The sequence below is a fragment of the Chelon labrosus genome (genome assembly GCF_963514085.1).
Source record: "Chelon labrosus genome assembly, chromosome: 16".
Lineage (NCBI taxonomy): Eukaryota > Metazoa > Chordata > Actinopteri > Mugiliformes > Mugilidae > Chelon > Chelon labrosus.
Window position 1 is genome coordinate 22,828,958 of NC_140349.1, and position 15,003 is coordinate 22,843,960.

General features: G+C 39.5%; 1 protein-coding gene across 1 annotated transcript in view; it reads left to right on the plus strand.

Moving 5' to 3' along the window:
* Positions 1-14,373, plus strand: part of LOC311501466 (CMP-N-acetylneuraminate-beta-galactosamide-alpha-2,3-sialyltransferase 1-like) — a 30,248-nt gene extending 15,875 nt beyond the window's left edge. The window contains exons 4-7 of the mRNA XM_084563310.1: positions 2,877-3,056; positions 6,585-6,630; positions 10,821-10,940; positions 11,173-14,373. Of these exons, the coding sequence (XP_084419436.1) occupies positions 2,877-3,056; positions 6,585-6,630; positions 10,821-10,940; positions 11,173-11,346 (520 nt within the window). The 3' untranslated portion in view covers positions 11,347-14,373. The remainder of the gene's footprint in view (positions 1-2,876; positions 3,057-6,584; positions 6,631-10,820; positions 10,941-11,172) is intronic.
* Positions 14,374-15,003: the final 630 nt, after the last annotated feature.

A 15,003-nucleotide genomic window follows, 5' to 3' on the forward strand; every position in this document is an offset into this window, starting at 1 on the left:
TCTTGGTTTTAAGTGAACTGAACTCTATTCATGAGCTTTGTACATAAAGTAACACAGTTCATTTGACTTAAATGCAACAGCTTATGATGCAAGCTCATAATAATCAGCACAATGTTGACACTTTACATAGTCGACAGCTTTATTGCTTGTGAGAGAACACTGTGCTCTGGGAGCAACTAGCATTCTGCGTTTTCACCGCTGATCTGCATCATGTCTCTTTTTTCATCCACTTTTTCATCCACTTTCAATTTAGGGGCTTCATTTTTTAGTTCACTTTTCAACCTGCTAATGCACTCATGTCTCAGCTTTTCTGGTTTATGCTTGAAATCACCACCTGACATTTTAGCAGACATTTTTTTTTAATTAAAGTTCAGTAGAAAGTAATGCTTTTCAGCAATGAAATCTATATTCTTGACCTGAATACATATGCTGGAAACAGACAGCTCATGTGCTACATACTGTGTGCTGTAGATATGTATAGCCTGTAAAAAAACAGGCTGCGACTCAGCACCATCAATAACATTTAATAGCACTCCACAGCAAGTTGCAAGATAGGATGGTGTAGCCAGGTTAAAAAAACAAAAACGGAAAAGCCCTTTCCATGTACTGCAGTTAAAGGTCTGATAACTCTGACAACACAATTCACCAGCATATTGTTGATTTGCAGCCTCCTTCTCTCTGTCACTGCAGGGAGTTTTGTGAAGTTTTTAATTAACTGCCGTTGAGAGGATTTGGACCGTTGCTTCTTTCAGATGAGTGTGCATTGCAGTAGTTCTTTCGTTGTATTTCAGGACTAACTTACATATTCTGCATGTCACGGTGGAATGGGCTTCATCTTAAATTAAGTATTTCCACACACTTGATGAACTGCTGCTAGTTTGCTGCAATGACCCTCTGGGCTCCTCACCTGCCTTCTCGGAGGCGTCCATGTTGTTATTGCCACGTGATCAGTGACTAGTCAACATTATGGTTAAAGCGTCATGCCGCAGCAGTTAAGTCAACAAACCCACCAGTCGACTAGTCCGTACAACCCCCACAAGGTACCTTTTCCCTCTGAAGTCGGTGGAGACCAAAACTGAGTTAAATGAGAGTGACTTTACTGTGCTAGACTTGTCACCATGTTAGAATCTAATACATTTTCCAAATAAACTTAAAAGGCTTCAATACTTAACACATGTGCAGTGCTGTGAAAATGTGTTTCTTTTGCCAATGGCTAAACACTCCACTACAGTATGTGGAGTGTGTCCTTAGCAGACTCTAGTCTAAGATAAGAGGGCGTAATATAAGTAGTTCACTAACGCAGACCATGCCTTAATTGATGCGAGGAAGTTTATTGGCAGACAGGACGTTAGGGAAAATGGATGGGGTCGAGGGGAAAGGATGAAAGGGGTCGAAGAAAGGGGATGAGAGGGGTGGAATGCATAGATGGATGACGGTCTTTAGATGCAGAGGAACCCAGGGAGTGAGACTCAGGGTGGGGGCACATTTCAGAAGGCTTTGGTTCTTTGTTCCCTGATTCCTGTAATGAAAGATGGAAGAGGAAGAAAAGAAAATAGAGGGATGGGGACGGTGGGGGTTGAGAGCTGTGACGAACAGAGGGGGAGAGGGTTAGGACACAGTTTTATAGGTAGGCACAAGAAATAGAATGACATAGGTTGTGGTCTTGTTCCTGAACTTAAGTCATAATACCTTCATAAGAATCCCTAACTGCCTAAGGCAACTGCCGTTTGGTCTACAGAAGTAAATAGAAATTACTTAAGTAGTGAAATATTGTACAACCATATTATTATAACTATGGGCTGTTACAAGTCCTTATGGCGAAGCTTATTTGCATTAGCCTGGAGCACAAAAGTAACCATCTACTAGGGATGCAATATTGATTTTGGTTTAAGTCCTGGACATGGCTGCCCAAAGCAGTTCTCCTTTTCCAGAATACTACATTTGTATTTGTTTCATTTGTTTTAGTTGTATTTGCACAAAACTCTCTTTTAGATATGGAGTTATTTCTAAATATGCAGACTCATGGTCAATTCTTTTAATCAGAGAAGCTGCATCTTACAGTATATGCTACAATGTTACGAGAAATAGCCAAAGAATTTTCATCGACTATAACCAGCCTCGAATGCTCCTTGCAGGAGGTCGTTTTTGAGTCCTGACAGGCTCGGGCTGAAAATGTCAAGTTGCTATGTAGCTGTCATCCCAGAGTCCATAATGAGGAAGATGATATTGCTCAGACCAGGGCGCTCAAAAAGGCGATGCTAGTCACACGAGGGGTCAGCTTCATGAATTTTCTCTCCTCTGTCACTTCCTGGTGTTGACCGAAAGCAACTGCCTCTGTCAAACTATGTTCCCGCCAATTACTGCCCTGGTTTGAGAGGATTGTTGGACATAATAACAGGGAGGCATCGCCCAGTTTGCCAGGCAGTAATTGTTGAGCTTTTAATGGATACTGGATTTCTCTGAATTGCTGTTAGGATGTCCAAAGAAATTCAGAGGCAAGACCTTTTACTTTGATTTTCTCCCTCTTTAGTCTTTCTGCGCTGTCTTTCTTTTTTTGTAGTCGTGATCATGGCCATCTTTGCATGCCTTACTGCCATGTGGTTTGACTGAAATCTTGGAATCTTTCAAATTAAACACATGGTCCGGTACAGCAGCAGCTTTCATTTGATTATAGGGATTAGTGTAACAAAAGCCAAATGTTTTGCATCTTTGTAACATGTGTGTTAAACAGCGCTCAACTTGAACTGTTCAAGAAGAAAAATGAAGATGGAAAAATAACTCAAGAAATCGGAAATGAGAATGTCAGACAAGTAACAAGTAACAAAAACCTTCCTCTTCTTCTTCCTCTTCCTCTTCCTCTTCCTTGGCCCCTGCAGAATGAACCAGGCTATCACTGCTGGCTTCGAGCAGGATGTGGGCACTAGAACAACTCATCATCTCATGTATCCAGAAAGTGCCAAAGACCTGGACAATACCACCAGTCTGGTTCTGGTCCCTTTCAAGACTCTGGACCTGCAGTGGATTACCAGTGCTCTGACCACTGGTACTATTAAACAGTAAGTGCTCTTATTAAATATTAAAGCTGCAGTTGTTTTGATATTTACAATGAATTAAATGATGGCGCTCAGTGTAAAAGGTGTTGATTCCACTGGGAATTACAACACAACTGTGGTTGTCATGGCAAGTTGGACAGTATTAAATTTGGAATGTGTTTTGGGGCTATAGGGGGATGAGGCGTCAGCTCCGGCTTCTGCCTTCAAAGTCTTAAAACTCAGCTTGAAGAGAGAGCAAATGTTGAGCAGATGCAAACACATAGGGAGGGTCTAGTTTTCACTCGCCACAACATTATGCTCAGGATCTGCAATGGCTTCTTTAACCATGAAAATTATACAGTCTCAGTTTTTGCATATCAGCCTGCTTGCACGTGTGACATCACTGCAGTATACAATATATTTTAAGGGAAACTTTTCATATGCAAACTGAATGTGACACCTCACGGTTGCTGCACACACTTCTTTTTCATTTATCCTGTGACTTCACTAACAGCTCCTGATGGTACGTATATCCAAAAAACAAAGCTGAAACAAAGCCAATTGGACTTTCTTGAAGACAGTTCACCACACATCCAAGTGTCTTCTTCAGTTCTAGATGACTGGAGGGGAGTTAGGATTTCATTAGGAGCCCACCTGAAACTCACATGACTGATCTGGTTGAGGCATTGGTGTTTATATCCTATTTTTCCTATAACAAATTGTACTCTAACGAAGCCATTAATGGCCAGAGACTTCTATCACTAACACCACCACTCCAAAACCTGCTGGCTTACAACACAAAAAACCCTTTGCTTTAAAGAGATCACCAACAAAGAGAGTCAAAAGAAGCTGCAAAGCTTGACCAAAGGAGCAAATGTCCAATTTCCAAAAGCTGCAGTTCTTAAAGTGGCCACACGAGGCTGAATGAAAGCGAGTCAGTCCTCATGTTAATACAGTATGTCAACGTTTACAGCAGAAATAAACATGTTTGCAACATGATATAAAGGTTGGGGTTGGTCTCTGTGGCTAGTTAAATCATTTATGGCAACTGAACACGGGTGATTTTTGAATTATCTGCAGGTTAGTTGGAGCCAGATAGCATAAAGCCGCTCTATGTAAGGCATAAAGCCGAAATTATGCTTCCGCGTTGACACAGCGCGTCCGTGCGTACGGACCTATTACGGACCTATTGCGTCCTTGCGGACCCCCGTGCGTCCTACGCAAGGGCCAGACGCGCACCTCCCAAAAATCCTCGACGCGCGTCAGGCGACGCAACAGCAACGCAGCAGCAACGCAGCGGCATTGGCTGTGATTGGTCCGCTAACTACATCCGCTGGAGACCGCTTTTCCGGTTTCCACTCATAAACATAATTGTCTCCTTTGTCGTGCCCTAATTTGCAATAGAAGTATTTCTTCCTCTGCTTGAATAATTTGGAGCTCCAACGCCAGTCTCTCTGTCTCGGTGTCCATCGTTCACTGTGACTACGGCAAAAGCCGGAAGGTAAATAACGAGGCGAGATAGTCACAAGAGTGTCGGTCGGTCGGTCACAAAAAACCATAGCGCCCTCTACCGGTGTGGCATGCATTTCGACACGTAAACCCCACGCAGAACCATCACGGTCTCACACTGCGTCCAAGCAACTGCGTGGCCATTGCGTGACCATTGCGTGATCACTACGCGGAAGCATAATTCAACCTTAAGTGAGGGTTGTCCGCCTTTGTATACAGACAGTGGGTAAAAAATAAAACCGTGTGCAGATTGTACACCAAACCCCAGATAATGGTTAATCGTGCCACCAAAGAAACAGACATGCTTCATTTTTCACGTCACTGAAATCAGAGCTCGAGAATTTTCACTGGCCTGGAAATGTAAAAGCTGCGAATTCATTATCATGCCTGCTGCGTCTGCTCATTTACACTCTTCAGATACCAGATTGTCATAACAATCACAGTCGCTCAGTGTTGCTATTTGTCACGTTGCCACAACATGGGTAATCACTCAGTTTATGTCTTCCAGTAAATTTCTCCTTCAGCTGCTTCGCTCTCAGTGACCTGTAGTCATTAACTCGATTACTGGACATCTCGGAGATAAAATGAAGCCACTGCCAATAACTCAATCACGCCAACACGTTAGATGGTGGAAGTATCCAAACAATGTTGCCTATAAATGTGTCTTCCGGCTCTGCCAAAGCAATCATTTGGCATCAATAAATTTCACTTTATTGTCAGAATTAGCAGCCATTTGATTTTAAAGGGCTGCTGTGAATTGTTTTGTTACATTTTCTAGTCTTGTTAAATAAAGCGGGGCTCTATTAAAGGACAGGACTGCATGGATTGGACACTGAGCCGATTATTGCTTATCCACGTTAGTACAATACAACTGCATTCACATTCCTGACTTTGAGCAGTACTACCCTTGAAATTCAATTACTTCTTTATACAAAACTGCTAATTCTGCACGTGCTGTCACCTGTTGCACACTATGACTTTTTCATAGAGATTCACCAAAAAAATAAAATAAACTATGTTATTTGAATTTTAATGAGACACACTGCACTGCAGCAGAGACAGTATCCTTGATAAACCTTTTTTTTAATTAGGCACATTTGTCTACCATGTAATTACTTTTACAATTCAGTCGTTGGTATGCCATCCATGCTCACATGAGCACAGGCACAGTGTGGAATTTACATGAACCTTTTTTGCTTCTTTCATCATGAAAATGATTTACACTCAATTTTTGCATGTCAGCCTGCTTGCGTGTGAATCCACTGCAGGGTCTTTTGAAGACACTTTTCATATGCAAACTGAATGTGACCACCTCACGGATGCTGCACACGCCTCTATTTAAATTATTCCATGTCTTCACTTGCAGCTCCGTACTGAAGAGACATCGAGCATGTTTCACTGCTCGTGATAGCTGTCCTCACACATGTCTAACGAGGAAAGACGACAGTAATTTAGTTTTAGACATTGATTAAAATCCTGTGCTCCAATAGTTAAGAATGTGGGAGCAACACTTCTAGGATTCTCTCCACTGATTCCCTGTTCTTTTCGGAATAGATTTTAAGACTTTACAGATCACATTTTAAGTACGTCTGGCTCTGGCCCCAAGCTACATACCAGAAATGTTAACCCTGTATGAGCCAGCCTTGCAGCAGTAGCTCCTCAGGTGGGTCAAGACTTCTAATCTAAAGGTGCTTTTGACATCAGGGCTTCTCTTCTTTGAAGCGACATGCCAGGGGAGATAAGCCTTGCAGAGTCAGTGACTTCTATAATATCATTTCTTAAAACTCATTTCTATATATCTGCTTTTATTATCAGTTTACTGTATTGCTTTTATTCTTTTTGTCAGTTCTTTTTTACAGTTCTTCCCTTAAATTGTTCATCAGTCTGCTTTAATCTGCCTAGTTCGTGCACTGTGCATACTTTGTTTGTAATTGTGTTTAATATGTTGAAGTTATTTTTATTATTACTTCATGTTCCATTTTTGACTATTAAAGCCTTATTAAAACATTTCATTTCAGCCCTCACTGTTGTCTTTTGTTACAGAACGTACATGCCTGTTAAGTCCAGGATAAAGGCAAACAAAGATAAAGTAAGTATACATACATCTATTAAACACGCATTACTTTCGCTTGAATGAATATGTATTGCATCCTACCTGATCAACACTATGTAAACACCTGAACCTTACATTCACATGTGATTGTCTAAAACAGTGGTCACCCAGTCAATACTAATTGTATTGACAGAATCATTTACTCACATCCACATTCTTAGAGATTATAATGAGAGGTTTTTGCAATGCAGCAGGAACACTGATGGTTGTCATTGTGTTGAAGCCATGATAGGACCTCCCACGTGAAAAATAGTGGTGACCACTAGATGCCACTAAATTCCACTAAGGCATCCAGCCCAGCCCAGTTAAAAACAGTCCCACACTTTACCAAACAGCGCATTGCACTTTTGACTGTATTTAATGTTTATGTTATAATAACTAGAACCTTCTGGTGTTCCTTTTGGCCGTCAGGGCCAGCAAAGCTTTCTCTGCTTGTACTAAACTTTTCCCATTAATCTTATTAAATTATTCCCAGTAGCCTATTCTTTTCATTTTATGGCTGGTCTGTCTCTCATCTGCGGTGTTTCTGGCAGTGTAACTTTGCATTAAAGCTTTTATCCTATCATATTTCAGCTGTCATGTATCGTTGGAGTCAAAGAAATCTGCCATCCTTTAACCAATCACATTTCAAGTTCATATTCTTAGGCCTTCTCTGTGGAAAACAGTAGTGTCAGTGTTTTCGTGTCCTCTGATTGGAGGGTCAGAGAGCCGCTCTGTTTAAGCCAAGCTAGCGGTTCATGTTCATCTGTTGAGAACTGCACAAACAAAACATCTAATTACATTTACATCTTTTGTGTCTATTTTTTTGCTATTTTATTGGGTCGATATCAGGGTTGGGTCAGATTACTTTGAAATGTAATCCATTACTGACTACAAATTACATGGCAATTTTTGTAATCAGTAACGTAATCAGTTGGATTACCAAAAACATGTAACGTAATCTGATTACTTTTAGATTACTTCAATAAATATGCACCTTAAGTAAAAGACACCGTCACAGAATTGATCAATGAATTCTCTTTTTATTTTTCTCTTTATTATTTCATTACATCTAAGAAAACTTTTTGTTCTCAGTAAAGCTGAGAAAGCATTCCTTTGTGAATGAACTAAAAACTGTATTAACTAAAAACTTTAGATTTATTACTAAGTACTTTCTTTACTCTGAACATATCCGTTTTTCAGACCATATCCTCATATCAACCTGTTTAACTCTTTTCTCACATCATACTGAATGTTTACAACTAAAAACATTCCTAAAACATTTTTCTATCTTTTCTCATATTTCTGAACATTTCTCATAACATATCCACAACATGTCTTTCAAAATCTCAAAATAAGTCTGTAAATAAGTCTGTAAACATATCATAGAACAAAAGTGAACATGTTCTTTTTACAACATATTAGGATTTTTTCATGCCCAGGCTGTCATAAACAAGTTGCATTGTTTGCATGATAAAATGTAATCAGGTAATCCCTAACAATGTAACTGTAATCTGATTACACAATTTTTGTATTGTAATCTGGGCTGATTATAGTTACTTGATTTTTGTAATCTGATTACGTAATCCAGATTACATGTAATCCATTACTACCCAACCCTGGTCGATATTGATGCTTCCGCTGGATTTGATGTATTTGATACTGGTGCACAGGTGCAGCGAAGCATTGAGTGACACGAGACTTTTTGAATTGTTCGAAGTGAGTTTCTTGCATTAGTAATGGCATTCATCTCACTATATGAGATACCCGTCTATGATACCACATCCTGTTTTATTGCGTATCCATATGATGTTGATGGTTTCTATAGCAGTGGTGTCATAACGATTATATTAAGAGGTGTTTTGAATGAGGTTGGAGGTCATTGAAGGCCTAGGTGGAAAATGCACGGCCTGCCTCTGTCAAGATAGTCGTTAGTTCCAGCCCTTAATTGTTTTATACATATCAGTTTAGGGCTGCATCGACTACTGTAACAACTAGTCGTCAAAAAAAAAAAAAAAAAAAAACATGCACACAATGTGACTACTATGGCAGCCTGCCAGGGTCTAATGTACTCCGCCATGGTCTCATAACAAACCGGACAGTTTGCCAATATATCATCAGGCTAATACAGAAAAAAAATTACTAATTACAATCACACAATCAACCAATTCAGAATTGTCAAAATGGAACAAAAAAGAAAATGTATTGAAATAAAACCAAGAAAATGAAAATGGTGGCAGTGGAACAGAAACCACAGCAGTCTCAACACCATTAACACAAATGAACAACAAAATCAAACTAAATAACGAAAATTGAAAATGAAATGAATAATAAAAACAAAAATGTAAATGTACATGAAGTTCAAATAAAACTGATGAAAATGAAAACGAAATAAAACTGAATATAACAAAAATGAAATGAAACTAAATAAAATGAAAGTGAACAAAAATGGAAACGATGCACAATGCAACACAGAAAATGAACTCTGTACATGAACAGTGAAATAAAAATGAAAACAAATGACCATAAAATAAACAAAGACAGTGATCTGAAAATGTTTAGAATCAAACTAAAGACAACTGAACTGGTCCTTACCCTGATGGGGCTGTAGATGCCTCTACTACCTTCAGCGAACACCATGGCTGCTGTGTCTAAATACGGAGCTGAATGTCTTACAACGAGTCGGACGAAACGGGTAAAAGCACTCAGGAAATCCTTGATACGCAAGTAAACGAACTGACTTCAGGATGAAGAATGAAGAAGAAAAGAGAGCTGAACAAAGAATTCTGTCTATGATGAGTCAGCAAAGTCAGTGAGTGAACATTCTAGAACATCTGTAGATGACCTTTGACACAAATACACAGATGGAGTAAGACACTATGGGATGTGTCCAATGACCAGTGATTACAGGACATTTGTATGGCGGACCACAAGTGAAATGAAAACATTTTACTAACCAATAATTAATTATAGAATATACACAGGCATTATTTAATCTGATTACAAGCATACATATTAATGTAGAAATAAAAGTACTAAATTACAGAGTTTATTATTTTATGTTTTAATGGACATCCAGTAGACCATCTATAAAAAATATTTACCAGTGAATGATTGATCCATCAATAAATAGTTAAATGATTCACTTATTAACTGTTATTTGTTGTTTTAGTAAATACATTTTTAATTCAACAAAAGACTAAATTCACTAATTAATTAGTATTCAGATTTTAAAGGACACTTTTTCTTCACGTTTTCATTTTTATTTTCACACTGCCTTTCATTTTACTAGCCATTCAATTTGCTCTGTCCTTTAGCGTCTCCTTTTAGCCTCTACATTTAGTTTCTCCAGTGGTGGGCCGTCAGGGCCAGCAGAGCCTTCTCCGCTGGCCTAAAATTGATCAAAATCACTGACTTACATTTTAATATTTTCCCATTAATCTTATTAAATTATTTCCAATAGTCTATTCTTTTCATTTTATGGCTTGTTTGTCTCTCTGCTGTGGTGCCTCTGGCAGTGTAACTTTACATTAGAGCTTTTATCCAATCATATTTCAGCCGTCATGTGTTGCCGGAGTCAAAGAAACCTGCCTGGGCCTTCACAATGACGCTGTTCCTTTAACCAATCACATTTCAAGTTCATATTGTAAGGCCTTCTCTGTGGCCTATGGTAGTGTCAGTGTTTTCGTGTCCTCTGATTGGAGGGTCAGAGAGCTGCAGCTGGAGGAGAGGCTATTGATGTGGTTGGAGATCTTCTTAGAAAGACATTTTCACCATAGACTTTGAAGGACAATCTGGATATTGTGAGGAAAGGCCACCCAATCCTGGTGCTAGCTCGCCTGACCCAGCTGGGAAAACTTTCAGGACAGGGACTATGAGCGCTACCCTTGGCTGACAGGCTCTGAGGAGAACTCTAAATTGTTTCTTCAGTGCTGGTGACTAAAATGAATTACATCTTTTGTGTCTATTTTTGCCATTTTTTGGGTCGACATTGATGCTTCTGCTGGCTTTGACGTATGTGATGCTGGTGCATAGCCGCAGTGAATTAGTTAGTGAGAGGAGAAGGCCTAGGTGGAAAATGCACGGCCCGCCACTGGTTATTTATGTAAATTATGTGAGCAATCCAGAATACAGAGCTGAACCTCTTTTCTGAATTAGGAGTAAAAATTCCTCTGACTCTTTTGCAGGTGTTGATTTACAATCCAACATTTTTCAAATACGTCTATGAGTCTTGGCTTGAGGGTCACGGGCGATATCCTTCAACTGGCTTCCTCGGCCTGATGCTCGCTATCCACATATGTGATGAGGTATGTTGAGCTGCTCTAATAAGTAACATGTGACCTTGTCCAAAAGGGCCACTCAGATTTCTCATTCAGCTTTAAAAGGGTGTCTTTTATCTTGATTTATATCTCACTTGGATCTGAAGTGATGTGAAAACTAAACAATCTCCACAGATGAATAAGTGTATACATCTTGTGTGGATGATGCCCCACAATGATGGTGTTGATGAAGTGTTTTTTTTAACCTTGTCTGCTCCAGGTCAATGTGTTTGGATTTGGTGCAGACCAGCATGGAAACTGGCACCACTACTGGGAGAACAACCGACTGGCCGGGGCGTTCCGACACACTGGAGTCCATGATGGAGATTATGAATATAATGTCACCCTGCTACTGGCAGACAAGCACAAAATCCAAATCTTTGAAGGCAGATGATACCCAGCCTGTATGTGCAGTGAGATGACCATCAAATGAACCCCAGCAGCCTTTAATGTTTGTTTCCAAAGATATTTTCATAAATTTGATCCATCCATAAATTTGCTTAAGTTGAGCAAATGTCATTTCTATTGACACACCAACAGAGCTTTTGTCTCTGTGGGCATAGACCGGGCCTGGCCATCAGCAAGACAAAAGCAACACTCCCCCTTTTCAGCATCCATAATCCCAGCTCCAGAGCGTCTGGGACTGAGCAAGCAAGAAGACAAGAGCAGATTTCCGTCAACAAGCATGCTGAATATGAAAAGCTAACACATTGTCTTTTCTATACAACAGAGATGGGCATTATGGGCACCTGAAGCTTGCCACCTGCATGTTTTCCTCACAACAGGCTCTGCTGAGAGCAGTCAGACAACGTACCAGATTTATGGACTTGGAGAGAAGAGGGACTTGTGTGGAATTGATGATTGTCATTCATGCAGTAAGAGAATCTAGCGGACGCTGTTAAAGTCCAAATTGACAGCCAACAAACATAAAAGATTTTTTTATTTTACTTTAGACGTTTCATAACAAAACCTTATGAACTGCACTCTAAATAGTATTTATGAATGATGTGTCAGTGAAGGTGTTTTATATTATAGCAATTGCAGATGTGAGAGAGAATCAGCTCTTTTTTCATCACACTGACTGATTTTGACATAAATTACTCAAATTGCAGAGCTCCTTGCAGCTGGCTTGTCTGATTGCAGCAGTAAAATACAGTAGGACTAGGCTAAAGGGACATTTAAATCAAGCCCAAAATCAGCCCCAAAGCATTATAATGTGACATTTGCAGAATACCCACAAGGTCATAGCCTTATTTTTTTAAAAGCACTTAAGTCATAAGCCTGAGTAGGAAGAATCTGGACCTCCAAGACCTCCCAACATTATATTACCAGTAGTAATTCAGTTAGAATGACTCCAGGGCAAAGGTAATATTCATCTGATGGTCGATACTGATGTCTGAGGATAAAATGTCTTGACAACTATCAGATAAATAATTTATGGTCCCCAGAAGATGTGACCGAATGACCTTGCTGATCCCCTATCCTCTGGTCCCACCATTTGCACAACATTTGTGATTTTGAGTGATATATCAAAACTTGATGAATTCTAATGAAATTTAGTAGTCTGTTGTTGTCAGACTCAGGTCTTATCAGAATATGAGTCTGGTAACAAACCCACTGCATTTCAGTATGGGGATTCAACTGATACAAAGACAAAAAGGCCTCTGTGTGCAATTGGATGATAATGCATGCAATCGAATGATTTGACTATCCTGGCAGATCTTTGCTGGGGCATAATCAGTTCCCAGCCGAGAGACTCCAGACCAACTTTCTGGACTCTGATTCTGACACAAAAATGGGGTGGGCAGGGGAAGTTTGGGCCAGCTTCCAGGCTAAAAATACAGGACAACTGTGGTGATTGCTTAAATTTTCATCTAGCACTAATCTAATTTGTCTGATACTTTGGTTTATGACTAAATACCTGAATATCTAATGGCATAATAACATGCTAGCACAAAGCACAGGTGTATAGCATGCTAGCATGCTAACATGCTGTACTGAGCTGGTGACCATGGTAAACCTTCCCTTTACTCAACTTCACCATATTATTATATGGTCAAATGTAGTTTAGCATTTATATCAAAGCTCTTGAGTTGAACTGTAGAACCTGTTACCTGCTACAAATTCACTGATCACGTACTGACTTGCCCCTCAGTGCTGCTCTGGTCACCCATGCCCTGTTAAATATTTGTATCACTGCACAGCTTAAAGGGAATGAAAACTGGCTATATTGTTCTTGGTCTGGTGTTAGGGGTTGATTTTTATTCTCCTCTACTACTGGAGATCTAAAAGGTTGTTTTGTACCAAAGCAATCAGTGTGATTTTCATCATTCAGTGTGATTAGCAAATGACAAGGTTTTTAATAACAGAGGTGCAACACAAATGTTCTCCATCATTCATCCTGAACACCAGACATATTATACAGCCAGTGCAGGGGTGCCTTATGATTGAAATCAGTGACGTACTCTACATTTTTGTAGTACATTGTGACAAACTATTTTGTAATGAAAAGCAGATTTTAAGTGCCTTTAATGGGAAGTTTTCATATCAGTTATTATTATCTTGTGTATGTGGATTAACATGTTTATCTTTATGTAAGTTATCCTTGTGTACTTTTATGTTATCTGTATACACAGTGTAGATTTTAAAGAATCATGTGCATGATGCATACAGCATAGCCATTGTCGGCAACATGTCGGCACACTTGCAGATTCGATGAGACAATGTTTTGTCCAGGCTCGAGGTGTCTGTATTAGTTACGCTTGCTGAACCTGTTGAAGATGTGTGAACACTGGATGCTTGATGGATCACAGAGGCACTCTTTCCCGCTCTCATGTTCTCATTTTCACCCACAAACGTCCGATCTGAAGTGTGTTATTTCGTCAGGGGGCGCGCACCTAATAGGCTATGATTTTCTCCATGTGCCTTGAAACATAATGGAGGCATTTGCTTGGTCACCATGTTTGTGATCTTTGACATGTCCATGTGAGAGAGGGGCCGTACAATTTTTTTTCTGCCTGCCACCTTGTTTACATGCAACTGCCACAGAAGACAACAGTGGCGTACATTTGTTCTACAGGGAATACTGTCACCTAGTGGACGAGAGCACGAGGACACTTGGCATTAACTAATGCTGTGCTCACTGATTAATCTTTAAAACAAAATACAAATTAAGGTAAGATGAAATAAAATAATCCTTTATTTTTTTCCCAGTGGGGAAACATTGAGGCTGAAGAAGCTCTTTCACATTAAATAGATCTATAGTGTATTTTTTCCTCATTTGAAGAAGTTCACGGACACTGACTCGTGTGGGAGGGATGGATAATGATATGAATTATTCAGTTATTCATCATTCAATGGACTCCCACAGTGCAGTGAATTACAACTGTGGATTTTATGCGGAAATGTGTGAAAAGGACACCTACATTGAATATTAATAAATATATCTAAGATTGGGAAAAAATGGTTATTTTAATTTTCCTCAACAGTATATTAATAGTTAATGCAGATTTTACACCTCATGTCTACTACTTTGATCATGTTTCCCCTGTTTTTCCCATTCTTTGAGGTTTCTGTTTTCCCTCATAGATAGTAACTCATCTCCTTTATAACATCTTCTTTGTCTCAGAAACATGGTCATTAATCAGTAAAGGGGGTGTGCAGTCGGGATGCCCCTCTATGTGTTGTTGACTGCAGTACGTCCCACTGTTGCTACAGGCTTTTAGAGAAAATGTGTGAACTCCAGCAGGCTTCAGAGGTTTTCGTTTCCTCTAATCCTCAGCTTTCACAACAGTGCTTTCAGTGTGAATTACACGACGTGATAGCATCAGGGTGTAGAATTGGATAGAAATGATTGTATGCTTAGGTGAGATTAAATCTGCGCTATGGTTGTTATCCCTGAAGAGCTGTCCCCAAGTGCTGTGAAACAATTAGGTTCTTTTCTTTCTTTCTTTCTTTTTTTTATTTTTTTTTGGTTAATTATGACAATACAGCTGTGCAATAGCTGATTAAGTAGTCATACTTCTTATTAATATAGTTTTTTATTTTTTTT